The sequence below is a fragment of the Mixophyes fleayi genome, chromosome 2 (assembly GCF_038048845.1).
Source record: "Mixophyes fleayi isolate aMixFle1 chromosome 2, aMixFle1.hap1, whole genome shotgun sequence".
NCBI lineage: Eukaryota > Metazoa > Chordata > Amphibia > Anura > Limnodynastidae > Mixophyes > Mixophyes fleayi.
Window position 1 is genome coordinate 87,580,063 of NC_134403.1, and position 15,082 is coordinate 87,595,144.

General features: G+C 38.8%; 1 protein-coding gene across 3 annotated transcripts in view; it reads left to right on the top strand.

The window, feature by feature from the left end:
• The window catches only part of DGKA (diacylglycerol kinase alpha), a 109,253-nt gene that overhangs the window by 76,855 nt on the left and 17,316 nt on the right, over nucleotides 1–15,082 (top strand). For all 3 annotated transcript variants that reach the window (XM_075199546.1, XM_075199545.1, XM_075199547.1), the window contains exons 5-10: nucleotides 330–477; nucleotides 4,295–4,375; nucleotides 8,719–8,768; nucleotides 9,943–10,017; nucleotides 10,466–10,585; nucleotides 12,261–12,378. In XM_075199546.1, the coding sequence (XP_075055647.1) occupies nucleotides 330–477; nucleotides 4,295–4,375; nucleotides 8,719–8,768; nucleotides 9,943–10,017; nucleotides 10,466–10,585; nucleotides 12,261–12,378 (592 nt within the window). The remainder of the gene's footprint in view (nucleotides 1–329; nucleotides 478–4,294; nucleotides 4,376–8,718; nucleotides 8,769–9,942; nucleotides 10,018–10,465; nucleotides 10,586–12,260; nucleotides 12,379–15,082) is intronic.

A 15,082-nucleotide genomic window follows, 5' to 3' on the forward strand; every position in this document is an offset into this window, starting at 1 on the left:
ACTCTTTTAGTATGCATATTGTACAATTATCAACACATTTATAATGGGAGTTAGGTGGGTTAGAAGTAAAGGTAGAAAATGTGGTATTGCAGTGCTTTTTGTAAGGATTAGCATGAAATCTCTAATGCTCATTTTATTTTTACTGCTTTTAAGAAAGCCACAAATCCAAAGTGACTCCCTGCTGCTTCCAGAAAATAGAGAATGGATACAAATGTAGATTTTACTGCCTAGTGCATACTGTTTCCTTTCTCCCTGAGCTGCCTGTATCATAAAGGTGTGATTTATATGCCAATATGTACCTAAAACTTAGCTTTTTTTTTTATTCCCAGTCAATAGATTTTGAGGACTTTAAGCGTTTCATGATAACATACCTGGATGCAGATGATATATCTCCAGATCTCTGCAAGCGGCTCTTCATGTCTTTCCAGGCAGTACCTAATGGGGATGGAGAAGAAAATCAGACAGATGGGTCAAAGGGTAGGTTTAATGTCAGATGCATAGGATTTTTCCTTCTGTATATTGTTGATGAAAGATGTGTCTTTTTTGACAAACTGTATGAAATGGGTTTTTATTAGCATAGTATAGTATACTATAATATAGTATTTTTATAATGCTATATCTTTTATATTGTTATACCCTATACATAATACTGCCTGAGATTATAGCTGGGCGTTACCCACCCGATACTAATCTTAAAGATATACTACACTCTTAAGTGGTGAAAATTTTCATTCACCACTTTAAATGGCTGCAGAAGTGCGGTGTGAGCAACAGGACCAATCAGAAGCCGCAATGTTTGTGATTTCAGCTTCTTACTCGTCCACTCACTCACAGCCCACAGGGCTCTGGGGAGGGGGCGGGGCTTTAGAACTCCAAGTGATAGCGCAGCTTTAATATCCTTAAAATGTAAAAATACTTCCATTACTTTTTTTTTTTTTTACTATCTTACCCACTCACACATCATTATTATACATACTAAACTCAATGTTAATCTGTACAGGTACCTACACATTAATCTTGCATCGCATATGGCTTATATACACAGTTTTTAAATGTACATCAATTTAAAATGACGCAAACTAAATCAAGTGTAAATCAAACACATACACATTATATGTGTATATATCCCTTATAGCTCATAAACATTAATCGCACACAGCAAATAAACATTACCCGATGTGAGTTTTTGTGAATTGCAAGAAAGAGTAATTTAGCGCACTTGGTCGAGTATAGTATTGCACCATTGTCTTTGCGTGTGATGATGTCATACGCTGTCATCGGCTATTGCTCACCAGAGAGTAAGCTAGGCAATTTATGTACTCCGTTTGTCATCTCTGTTTGTGCCTCCAATGCTGCAGTACCAAACTAATTCAAAGAACAATATTGTGGCACTCACCAAATTTAGCAGTTTGAAATATCATATGTTTGTTTAAGATGACACTTATGACCCAAGCACAGAATAACAGATTTGACCAATTTAGCCTAACAAAGGCATGCCAATTGTGTTGGTGCAATATCACTATAATTTGTCAACAGTATTGTTCTGTATATGATTAGCATAAAATCAAATTACAGTAATGATTTGTGCTGCTTGAGACAATATCCTTGTCTCATGGTAGGTGCAGCCTTCAGTCATCATCATCATTTATTTATATAGCAACACTAATTCCACAGCGCTGTACAGAGAACTCACTCACATCAGTTCCTGCCCCATAGGAGCTTACAGTCTAAATTCCCTAACATACACACACACACACACACACACACAAACATAGAAACAGAGACTAGGGTCAATTTCTTTTGAGAGCAGCCAATAAACCTACTAGTATGTTTTTGGATTGTGGGAGGAAACCCACGCAAACACGGGGAGAACATACAAACTCCACACAGATAAAGCCATGGTAGGGAATCGAACTCATGACCTCAGCACTGTGAGGCAGCAGTGCTAACCACTAACCCACTGTACAGCCCTAGTCTACACATATACACCCCTTTAAAGTGTCCATTGGCCAAGTTCACTCATACAGGACACCCTCGCAGCAACTCGTATATGTGCAAAGCGTAACATGTAATTAAAGTTACAGCTTGTGTATATATATTTGTAGAATAATGTTATCTGCATTTATACGATTAAATCCCCCCTAAATTCTGTTAAGTAAAATAATTGGCCAGGCATACTGTAGCCAGGCAACAGTGGCATAACGCCCATTATATATTTATTTTGTTATATTTGTTATTGTTTTCCTCCCTCTCCTGGATAATGGAAGTCAAAGTATTTCCTGGTAGGAGTGGAATGTTGATGACATCCTGTAGTAGTACTGCCCCCAGCTGGCTTCTGATTGGACTCTTAACAGTAACCAATTAGAATCAAACAGCACAATCCTCACGTCGTATGAATTAACATGCCACAGTGCAACTGTGACAGCACAACTGCTGGAGAAGCAACATGTCAGATTGGGAAGAGAAGGAGGCGTTATTACAACTGATGACATTATTGTACACTACTGCTACTGACGCTATTAGTCATTAAGGCTACTGGTAGTAATGTCATGTAGAGAATGACATCTACTAGTGGATTATTACTGGTCAATACTATCACTGCTTTAAATATTACAACAATTATTTTGATTTGTGTACCCTTTAATTTGTGAAAGATGTAATAAAACTTTTGCAGTTTAAAAGTAAAATACAGGAATTACTGCTATTGCTGGTATATTAGTTTGACAGCGGAGGGGCGCCCCAGGCCTCTTGAGAAACTAGTAACACTCCTGACTATGGGTACTCCCAATCCCTGAGACAGACACTGTGCATTATAGTGCCTCTACATGCTGTCTGACAATGTCTAAAGCAGCACCAAGGACAGATACTCAACACTGTCTGATGGGTCACGAGCATCCTTATGTAAATCACCAATCCATCAGTCCTGTTTTTCCACACTAGTAATAGTCACCTCACACCATGTTAGTCAAATCAACAGCAGGTGAATTAGTCTTACAAACCGTTTGTGTCTCTGATCTGGGGGTAAATGTATCAATGTCCGGATTCTTCAATTCCAGCGAGATCGGCGTCTTCAGCGCTTAAATTTAAAGCGGCGCTGCCTTGTAAAGGGAAACTTCCCTTTACAAGGCAGCGCCGCTTTAAATTTAAGCACTGAAGACGCCGATCTCGCTGGAGTTGAAAAATCCGGACATTGATACATTTACCCCCTGGTGTCTTGTTCATAAGATCTATTCTGTTAGTGAGCATTATTAACCTACAAACAGCTGCTTTTTCCCTAAGAAGCCTGTTCAACCAGCTGCCCATATAGCCAGTCATCATTATTGCTTTATTAAATCTAAAATCTGCATGGAAATGTGAAGTCTATGGTCACCACTAATAGGACTGGTTAGGATTGCAGACTGCAGACTGCTGACAACTAAGGTAGCTCCTAATTTGTACAAACGGGATCTAAGCCTTTGATGTCAGTGATACAAGTCATGGGTATATGCATGTTCCATGTGATACTGCAAATACAAAATATTTATGTTGTTTTTTTGTAAAACAAAATGAAAGTCAGTGTTTTACTGATTCCCTGGATAGCATTGTCCTGAGTGTGTAATCGTTACAAAGCAGAAAAATAAATGAGTGGGACAGCAGCAAGGATAAAACACGAACAGTAATACAGACATCATTACTTTACATGTTAGAGATGCTTTGAGTGGGGAAAAACAGTCAATGTAGCGAAAAGGACAGTCATAAGAAGAGCCATTCACATTATATAGTGTGATGTATTATCCACTTGAGAGAACCGGTTTTAGTGGTCTATTATGACTTGATAAGTTTCAGTCTTGGATTCAGTACATATTGTTGCTGTCTAGGTCGTCAGCATTTGCATATAGAATCTGAGATATTTCATGCTTCCTCCTGGGCAAGGGGGGCAGAGGCTGCTTATGTCATACATTGTGCACAAGGCACTATGTACAAAGAACGTTGTCTCGGAAATGACAGGTCCCTTTTAAAGTAGTTGTTTTCATCATCATTATGTATATTTGTGATTATTATATTTACAAGATGTGTTCTCATAATAACCAAAGTGTTTTAGTTTCCAGTAAGTTGGAAAGTGAAAGCAATTCAAACACAATTTAAAAACCACACTGTAATTATTGAATGTTTCTACTCTTGTAATGATAGCAATTTGTAGGTGTTTCATCAACTTTACATAAACCATAAGTCAGACAGAAGCTTCCAGCATGGTTTCTCCACCATTAACTTGTGACTTGTATTCACGATTCATATTCCATGTTTTCCTTTGCAGAAAATAGCCGTGTCAGCCTGAATGACGTGTCCTGTTATTTTTCCTTACTGGAGGGGGGAACAGCTGAGGATAAACTTGAGTGTGAGTAACATTTTTCTATGGATGTGATGCTTGTTGTTGAGGATGAGTATAGTGAGTCACAACTGATTGGTCTACGGGGCTGTCAGAGATTTTGTATGTTGACATTCTAGTCTATGTAATTGAATTATTCTATATAATCGTCAGCAAGCAAAACCTACCATCAGCATTGGGAGGGTTCAAGCCACGGCCCCCCCACTCATACATTCTCACATCCATTATCACTAACTTATCACACTTATCACTCATTAATTTCCACTCAGGAATTCATTAATGTCCATTCTGGACCACTGTATCATTTACATGTCATTCTAAGACACAGCATGCCTCTCCACTTAGGTGTATATCCACGGCATGCCTCTCCACTTAGGTGTATATCCACGGCATGCCTCTCCACTTAGGTGTATATCCACGGAATGCCTCTCCACTTAGGTGTATATCCACGGCATGCCTCTCCACTTAGGTGTATATCCACGATATGCCTCTCCACTCAGGTGTATATCCACGGCATGCTTCTCCACTTAGGTGTATATACACAGCATGCCTCTCCACTTAGGTGTATATCCACAGCATGCCTCTCCACTTAGGTGTATATCCACGGCATGCCTCTCCACTTAGGTGTATATCCACGGCATGCCTCTCCACTTAGGTGTATATCCACGGCATGCCTCACCACTTAGGTGTATATCCACGGCATGCCTCTCCACTTAGGTGTATATCCACGGCATGCCTCTCCACTTAGGTGTATATGTACAGCAAGCCTCTCCACTTAGGTGTATATGCACAGCAAGCCTCTCCTCTTAGGTGTATATGCATGACATGCCTCTCCACTTAGGTGTATATGCACGGCAAGCCTCTCCACTTAGGTGTATATGCACAGCAAGCCTCTCCACTTAGGTGTATATGCACAGCAAGCCTCTCCACTTAGGTGTATATGCACGGCATGCCTCTCCACTTAGGTGTATATGCACAGCATGCCTCTCCACTTAGGTGTATATGCACAGCATGCCTCTCCACTTAGGTGTATATCCACGGCATGCCTCTCCACTTAGGTGTATATCCACGGCATGCCTCTCCACTTAGGTGTATATGCACAGCAAGCCTCAGACTGCCAAGCATTTAGCTATAAACAGAAGACCATGATCCCAAGTTCACTGAATGTACAGCAAATCCCAGCTCTGACGTCTCACGTGTCCTTGTTATAATCTGCAACTATTTGTGGAAATGAACCAAAAAGCAGAATTAGAACAATTTTTTTGCATTTAAGGGAAACAAAAGAACAGCGAACAGCTGTGCTAAATTATGACCTTGCTGTCTACAGTTGTCATAGCCTGTGATGCAGATAGGTTATAGAGTCTATAAAACATCCCAGGACACAAACAACCTCAGGGGGCCACACTGAATCACTGGGTTGCTGATGAAAAGTTCTAAATTAAATTGTTGCTTTTAAGAAAACTTCTAGTTTATACACATCAGCTGTTGCTAAAATGACATATGCAATGATGTTCTTACAGCCACATCTCACTGTAAATGAGTCGCAACTCTCCCTATTTGCAGGAAGTTCTTAGGCTAGAGCAACTTAATATACCCAGTGAACACGTTCTAATGATTTCACTTCAGCGTACTATAGGGAAGCTCTCATATTGATTTTGTGTGGCTCAGTAAACAATACGGCCCTCGGTTCTCTTTCCCTAATCTTTCTTCCTGTGAAGCCAGCCATAATATCACTTGGCACTGTTCAGTACACATTTCAAACATCTGTCTCCTGAGTTACTGTCTTTGAACAGTATCAAGCTTTGTGCTACTTTCAGGTAAAGTATATGATTTTTTCCTTGTTTTTACATTCTTTTTATTAGTAAGCATCCTTTATTTATTCTATTGCTTCACCAATGCTGAGCAAATATAGAATTATAGGAGAGCGATACATGTCATATAGGACCCTGATCCACTTCCGCCCATCTTATGCCACAGTAATGTTTGTTGCCACCCTCCTGAATATGTTATAATCACATGTTAAATAAAGTTTTATCTGTGGAGACAGATGGCTTTCCCTGTGGCAAAGAGAACATTAGCTGTGGTTGGCAAAGCGTCAGGTGAATGCTTAGGTATTGGACATCTAAGATCTTCAATTCGGCTGGCTGCTTCCCTCTTGTTTACCACTTGAGGGCAGTTTAACGAAGGTGAGGTTAGTAGCTGAAGAAGTGAGTTACATTTATCAGCATAATCATTTATTTATATAGCGCCACTGATTCCGCAGCGCTGTACAGAGAACTCATTCACATCAGTCCCTGCCCCATTGGAGCACCATTACAGTCTAAATTCCCTAACATACATACATACACACACACACACACACACACACACACAAAGACATAAACACATACTAGGGTCAATTTTGTTAACAGCCAATAAACCTACCAGTATGTTTTTGGAGTGTGGGAGGAAACCCATGCAAACACGGGGAGAACATACAAACTCCACACAGATAAGGCCATGGTCAGGAATTGAACTCACGACCCCAGTGCTGTGAGGCAGAAGTGCTAACCGTGCTGCTACATTGCATGCAGATCTGTTTGCACACTATTTCATTTATATGCTGTAAGGCATGTACACACTTGATTTTCACCTGTCTCGATGATCTCTTCCCTAGCGCTACAATATATATAATTAAAATATAGTGTATGCCAATTTTTGCCATAATATAGGAAACAGACTCTAGACTTGATGGACCATAAACAGATGTATATAACCTGTACCTCTCTTTTGGCAGCCTTGCCCATTATCTCAGTAAGTGTGGTAACGACAGGGGTGATTGTACCTTTACTTAATATAATCCTAATCCTGGGCCATGTAAATGTACTGATCTTACTGCACCCACTCGCCATGTAAAACTAAGTCTTTTAAATACAAATGGGGGAGGGTTAAAGTAAAGAAGAGAAATCTGCTGAAAAGGTAAATCTAACTAAAAAGAAACATCTACTAAAATAATAAAAGTTATCTGCATTCCTGACTAGTATTATCTAATTAAGTAATTTTCCTTTCTTCATATAGCCACCTACATTTTCCACAGCATTTTACAGAGAATATTTTATCATTCACATCAGTCCCTGTCCCATTGGTGCAATCTAACTTCTAACAATCTAATTGGTACAATCTAACTTCTCTACCACACAAATACTTGCTCACGATTACTGGTTAATTTGTCAGGAACCAATTACCCTACCAGTATGGTTTTGGAATATTTCTTAATAATATAAAGGGAATTGGAATAACCCGTTAACACCAACCCTCCAAATATTTTCCCAAGCACAGCCCTAAATGTGGAGGCAGGCTGTGATTGGCAGCCCAGGGGGTAAGTGTATCAATCTGCGCATTCTGCAAGTCGCCGATATTCGGTGACTTTGCACGGCAGATTTAAAGCGGAAATGTCTTTACAGGCAAGTTTCTCAACTAATGACCACTCCTGGGAATTGTAACAATAGTGTTAATTATTACATCTTTCTCACCATGGATGATGGAGGAAGATCTATGTAGCCATTTCCAGTCTCATGAGCATCCACAACTCTTCCTCTGAGGTCTTCAACTTGCTCATGTGACTCAAAATATCCCCTTAGTAAGGCTGATCACCCTACAGGTCCACATACTTTTTCCAGTAAGGATTTTAAATACTGTATCAATGTGTTCAATAAAGACATAAACTATTACATTAGGACTTACATTGAGGGTAGATCATAATATAGGTGAAATCAATGCAATATTACAGATAACCTCATTCTAAAGTGTTATTTCCTGCTACTGTAGATGAGGAAATATGTCCTGGTGACAAGTCCACATTAAACAGACAGCTTCATGTTGACATATGAAGAAGACAAAAATGCAGTATTTTACATACCTGGCTCCCTGGCTCTGTTCTGTATACAATATCAAAAACATCTTATCTCATATTTATTTACTCCTGATGATCACTATAATAAAACGCGCTACTAATGATAGTCAACATTTGCATGTTTTATAGTTGTTTATTGTGGGAATGATTAGATGTGAAGTAGAAGATCGCCACCTCTCTGTTAGTAAGTAGTAGTGCAGATATTTTTGGAAGCTGGTTTAGATAATTAGAGCAGACTATGCTTTGTTTTACTGTTACAATTTTACCAATCTCTAGAGGTCATTTACTAAGCTCAAAATGGCTGAGTAAAGTTTGCAACCCCCGATGGGAAGAATTGGTGCATCTTGATGCGTGCTGGGCGAACCACAGAGGCGTTAAACCAACTTCTCCCACATTTACATTAAATGATGTACATGGACTGTTAAGTTTGTTGTAACGACTTGTCTTTTTTCCTTTACAGTCACCTTTAAATTGTATGATAAAGACAGCAATGGACTTCTGGATAGTTCTGTGAGTTTATTGGAATTACTACCTAATTTTGTTTTTTACATCTCCTTAGTTAGTTTATTAGTATTCTCCCACTCAAATGTGTTGGACACACTTTGTGTCAACCCAGTAGAGGAAAATGTTCCCAGTTCCATCAAGTTTGGGCATCATTTCAATTTCTTTTGTGACTAAAAATCTGGCAAAGTGTGCAACGTAGTCACCAAGGATGTGCCAACTATATCAGTAGTCACCAAGGATGTGCCAACTTTATCAGTAGGCACCAAGGATGTGCCAACTTTATCAGTAGGCACCAGGGATGTGCCAACTTTATCAGTAGTCACCAAGGATGTGCCAACTTTATCAGTAGGCACCAAGGATGTGCCAACTTTATCAGTAGTCACCAAGGATGTGCCAACTTTATCAGTAGGCACCAAGGATGTGCCAACTTTATCAGTAGGCACCAAGGATGTGCCAACTTTATCAGTAGTCACCAAGGATGTGCCAACTTTATCAGTAGTCACCAAGGATGTGCCAACTTTATCAGTAGGTAGACTCAGATATGTGGAAAGGGTATACATAGCAAGTCATTGGGAGACAACATTTCATGTAGCAGCACCCTGTTATCACTTTGTTTTTCTGATGTAAGCTTGTTAGCACAACACAATGCTCATCATAATTATTATTTGAATACATTTACTTATTGTGTATCCATGGGGTACCTGACGGAGTTTGGGCTTTGGACCTCTGTAATAGTCAGTGTGGGATGGTTAAGATAGAACAACAAATGAGACATAGGATTGGGTAAAGATATAAGTATAAGGCCAGGCTTATTACCAGAGGTGAGAGGTGTGCCTGTAATTAGGCAACTTGAGACAACTGTTCCAACTAAATCTTCTAATGAATGAAGTGACAGTGTGTGCCGGTTTTATTTCTATGTATATATATCTGTATTATGTGTGTGATGGGTCATTTCAGCCCCATAGCCCTGAGGATGGAAATACTCTTATATTTTGGTATATTACATTATTTCCTACAGCCCTGAACAGTCACAATGTAAAAGACCCTTCTTTTGTTCCCTTATATCTGTACTTTGTTCTCCCTATTATTGTATATCAACTTCTAGCTTTGAGAGAGTCACTGCTTTTATTTTTGAGGACACATTTTGTGTTAAAATGTTTTTTTCTTTTATTTACAATAGGAGGTAGATCGGATTATAACACAAATGATGAGAGTAGCCGAATACTTGGACTGGGATATCACTGAGCTTAAACCGGTAAGAGATGTTGGCCTATGATTTTCCTCTAGTCCTATTACAGTCCTGTTGGGCTCTTGCAGCTTATCTGTGTGCTATTACAGGTATGCCTGGCTCACTAAGATCACATTTGCTATACTCTTATATTTTATTCATGTAGTTGTAGCTATTTTTAGTGTTTATAACTTGCCATACATGTTAAGCTCTAGATGTTCAAACTAACTGCTGCACATCCAATGTGTTCAGTGTTGGCCAACAGTCGGATTCAGTGATGGTCCCCTTTAGTACATATAGATAATTTTTTTCTTAATAATAATTTCAACTATGCATATAACGGAATTACAGTAGAAAATATAACCTGTACTATATATTGTGCTGCCCATATTATAGGTAACAAACACCCGACAAAATAACGTGCTTATTCTTTATTTATTAAGTAGCTACCAGTGACTGTATTCCTACTCTGCAGATGCTGGAAGAGATGATGAGACAAGTGGACTATGATGGTAATGGGACGGTTTCCTATGAGGAATGGCTGAAAGGGGGACTCACCACAGTGCCCCTATTGGTGCTGTTGGGAATGGAAGTGGTGAGTATAATATATTAAGTATTAAGGAAAAACAATCAGCACTCACTCTAAAGATAATTAATAGCCACTAATTATAGCTAATATTTAGCACACATTATTGGTCTTAAATCAGTGCATAATGGACGATTATTCTCCTAAAGATAGTAAACCTAATATACAGAACACATGATCATTGCAAACTCACATAATCATAGCCACTATCTAAAAATGTGAAAAAATGAATCAGCATAAGGTAAAAAATATTCATAACAAAAACAGTAAGATAATAAATTTCATTATAAAATATGTCCCAATATGACATTTTCTCCAAAATAATCCTAAACTATCCATGATATATTTATTATGTTAATCCTACATAGATTATGGACTATTTAGGTTTGATATAACCACTATGGAAAGTTTAGGATAATTTTGAAAAAAACTTCATATTGAGGCATATTTATTAATGTTATTTAAGGATTGTTAATGACATTTGGTTTAACCTTATGCTGTATAACTTTAGATTACCGTATATACTCGTGTATAAGCCGAGTTTTTCAGCATACTTTTGTATGCTGAAAAAGGGCACTCGGCTTATACACGGGTGAACTTACCTGGTGTCCGGTCCCTGGCTGTCAACTTCTGCATATGCGTTCCAACAACAGGAAGTTCGGCATTTGGAACGCAAACTTGCGTTCCAAATGCCGAACTTCCTGTTGTTGGAACGCATATGCGTTCCACTGCCGGGTAGGTAACAAAAAATCTCACCCTGCGCTGATTGTGTTAAAACAATCAGAGCGGCCGGACAGGATTCTCTGCCTGTCTGTCAGCCGTGGGGAACATCAGTATAGTGAGCTGCCGCTGCTGAGATCAAGACAGATGAATGGAGAAGGCAGTGTCCAAAAGATGCCGCTATGCCGTTATTCCTGACTACAGGTGGAAGCGGACATAGGTTTGGAGACACTAGATATTGCTATCATAGAACAACTGTATGCTGCTAAGATATTCTATAAAAACGCATCATATGCACAGTATGCATTGAAAGCTTCTTTATTTATGCGATCTCTCTCTCTCTCTCTCTCTCTCACACACACACACACACACACACACACAGTGAACAAACAATACAGCCACCATGTTCATACATTTATATCCCTACCCCTTTATTTAAGTTAGTTTGTACCCAATGATTTTATAATCATTTATGAATGTTCCTTGTCATCTAGCTAGAAATGATTTCATAGATTGAACCTGTCATTTTCATTTAGGTTTTTAAATTAGCGCTCTTTTCCACCCTAGGCTTATACTCGAGTCAAAAAGTTTTCCCAGTTTTATGTAGTAAAATTAGGTGCCTCGGCTTATATTCGGGTCGACTTATACTCGAGTATATACGGTATGTGATTTTGTAATTGTTTACCTTGTAATCATGTGTTCTATTTATTAGGTTCATGAGAACAATCATCCATTGTACATGGAGTCAAACTAACTTATGTGCTCTGGAATGTTTGGTATTTACATATATTAAGTGATTGGTAATATGTTTACATTTTATGCATCAAACTTGTCAAATAAGCAGGAATGCTGTAAAAGAAAGGAATCCCCATATAATTCAGATAGATATCCGTTTAATAATCTTACTACATTTTCTCTAATATTTTTCTCACTGACTACACTGTTTAATTTGTTCTCTGAACAGAATATAAAAGATGATGGACAACATTTGTGGCGTCTTAAGCACTTTAACCGCCCTGTGTACTGTAATGTGTGCGAGGCGCTGCTGTTTGGGGTCAGGAAGCAAGGCCTGTGTTGTACATGTAAGTATATAAAACCCATCTATCACACCCAGGGGCATTGTCATGCCAAATGCTACTGTGTACCCTTGTGTTGTTATGCATCTGTGGCAAACGAATTCTAGAATCGGAGAGTAAGATACATTTGCAAGTAGAAAAAAACAGTTTCCTTTGATAGTTAATTGGAATAACTGCCAGCTTCTCAGGCTCTAAAGCTCCTTTTCTAATCAGGTGACTTGGGAATATCAGTTCTGCACGACAGGATGACTTTTCTATTTGGACACCCACATGTGTGGGAGATCTGGGCGCTGAGATCAGTCACTTGCAGCTTAACTGGGGCCTATTAGTGAGGATGGAGTCCAGCTGCATGCCCCTAGTCGTTATAGCCCGACCACGTTTTCTGACCTGACAGATAAGAATCTGGTTGAAAGTAATTGATTATCAGGTATCACTCTCATTTAGCCCGATACCACTTACCTATAGTGGGCCTGATTCATGTCCGTATGAAACTTGCACATAAGTTGCACAGAACTTGAGCGTAGTTCAAAGCCAGGCGGATCTCAAGATATGTTTAGATTTGAATCTGGGTCGAAGTACATTCTTCCTAAACGGTGCTTGCCTTACGTAGACACACAGAACAGACTGCAGTATACGCACATCAGGACATATAAATCATTTTAACATAAAATAAAATAGCTTTACAGTATAATCATTTATATAAATATTTATTTTTAATTTAAAATATACATTTATTTTAACATTCTTTACATTAATAAATATATTTTAATGCATACTGTATATACAATGCTTTTTTATACTCTATCTTGGTTCCTTGCGTGGTTCTGTGCTAGGTAGTGGCACACATTTGTGTAATTTTTAATTGAAAGACTATGCAGTGTGAGTCATCACTATTTTACACCTGCTCTGTAGTGGGTGCAAATGATATGAGTGAAAACAATTGTAGTATGAAAAACAGAGGAATTGAATTGGCCGTATCTACGTCAGAACACCTGTACAATACATGGTCTACGTTATGGGGCCTCCCCCATAAGTGTGGTTTTCATCCAGACATGAATTGCATGCAATAGCGTTCATTGGCATAATGTTTGCTATTTCCCCAAGCTACGCTACGCAAATGGACGTACATCTGAACGTGAATCAGGCCCAATGTGTGTGGCCATCTTTAGAGCATTGAAAATTTGTAGCGATAATCACTACCGTTATGTGTCACCTTTACATTCCTTTTGTTGCTTTTATTTTCAGAAATACTGAATAGTTATCACTTTTATAATAAAAATATAAATTACCTGGCGCTAATCAATATCAACCCCCTCTACAATGACTCTAAATGCTGTTGTATTGGGATAGTGTCACTCTCCCAGATAAAAGGGTAACCACAAAAAATAAATAATAACAGCAGAGAAGAGAGGCACGTAGGAGGTAGAAATTAAGGGAAAGGATACCCAGGTGGAAAAAGAACATGAATATCAAATCCACAACGATTGCAAAAAATAGAAAATATTTATTCCATAAAAACAAAAAATTAATACCATACACAAATCAAAATATAAAAGCTATTGATTAATATGACACAATTCAATATGGTAAATATAGACCAGGTATGACGGACCTAATAAAATAAATACATAAGTACTCAGAACATTTGGATCCAGATAAAAAATGATAATAATGATGATGGTCCATATAACGTGATATCACTAAGATTATATTGATATTCCATAGAATGATATCGTTCCAAGACTTATTCTCCTACATTGAGATAAGTTTATCATGACCAGTCCACTTTGATATCAACTAGACAGGAGTATTAGCAAGTACAGTCTCCAAGAATATTAACTAGCCATATCTCATTCTCCACTACCGTATAGCTAATGCATGAATCCATGAATGTTAGCAAAATACCTGCCTTTGTAGATTCCACATGGGGAGTATCGAACTCCTATATCAGTCTCTGCGTCTCTCAGCTGAATGCTCCGTGGAGATGAGGTGCGCACCTCTCAGGGCTCTGGGTAACAACCAAAGAATCCAACACAATGTTCCGCTTTGATGCAATGTAGAGCTTTGATTGAAAAGGTCCGTCTATACCACAGGTACAACTGGTGATAATATCAGCGAAGCGTTTCGTCTCCTCTTTGAGGACTTTCTCATAGCCATGTCCTCAAAGAGGGGACGAAACGCGTCGCTGATATTATCACAAGTTGTACCTGTGGTATAGACGGACCTTTTCAATCAAAGCTAAGAACACAGCCATGAATAAAGAATGGTAGCACATTATCCTCCAAGAGCAACTTCTCCCAACCATCCAAGAACAGTTTGGTGAGGAACAATGCCTTTCCCAGCAATGTGGAGCACCTTGCCATAAGGCAATATTTATAACTAAGTGGCTCCAGGATCGAAACATCAAAATTTTGGGTCCATGGCCAGGAATCTCCCCAGACCTTAATTCCATTTAGAACTTGAGGTCAATCCTCAAGAGGCGGGCGGACAAACAAAAACCCACAAATTCTGACATACTCCAAGCATCGATTAGGCAATAATTGGCGGCCTTCAGTCAGTATGTGGCCCAGAAGTTGATTGACAGCATGCTAGGGCAAATTGCAGAGGTCTTCAAAAAGAAGGGTCAACACTGCAAATATTGATTCTTTGCATAAACTTAATGTAATTGTCAATAAAAGCCTTTGACACTTATGAAATACTTGTAATTTTA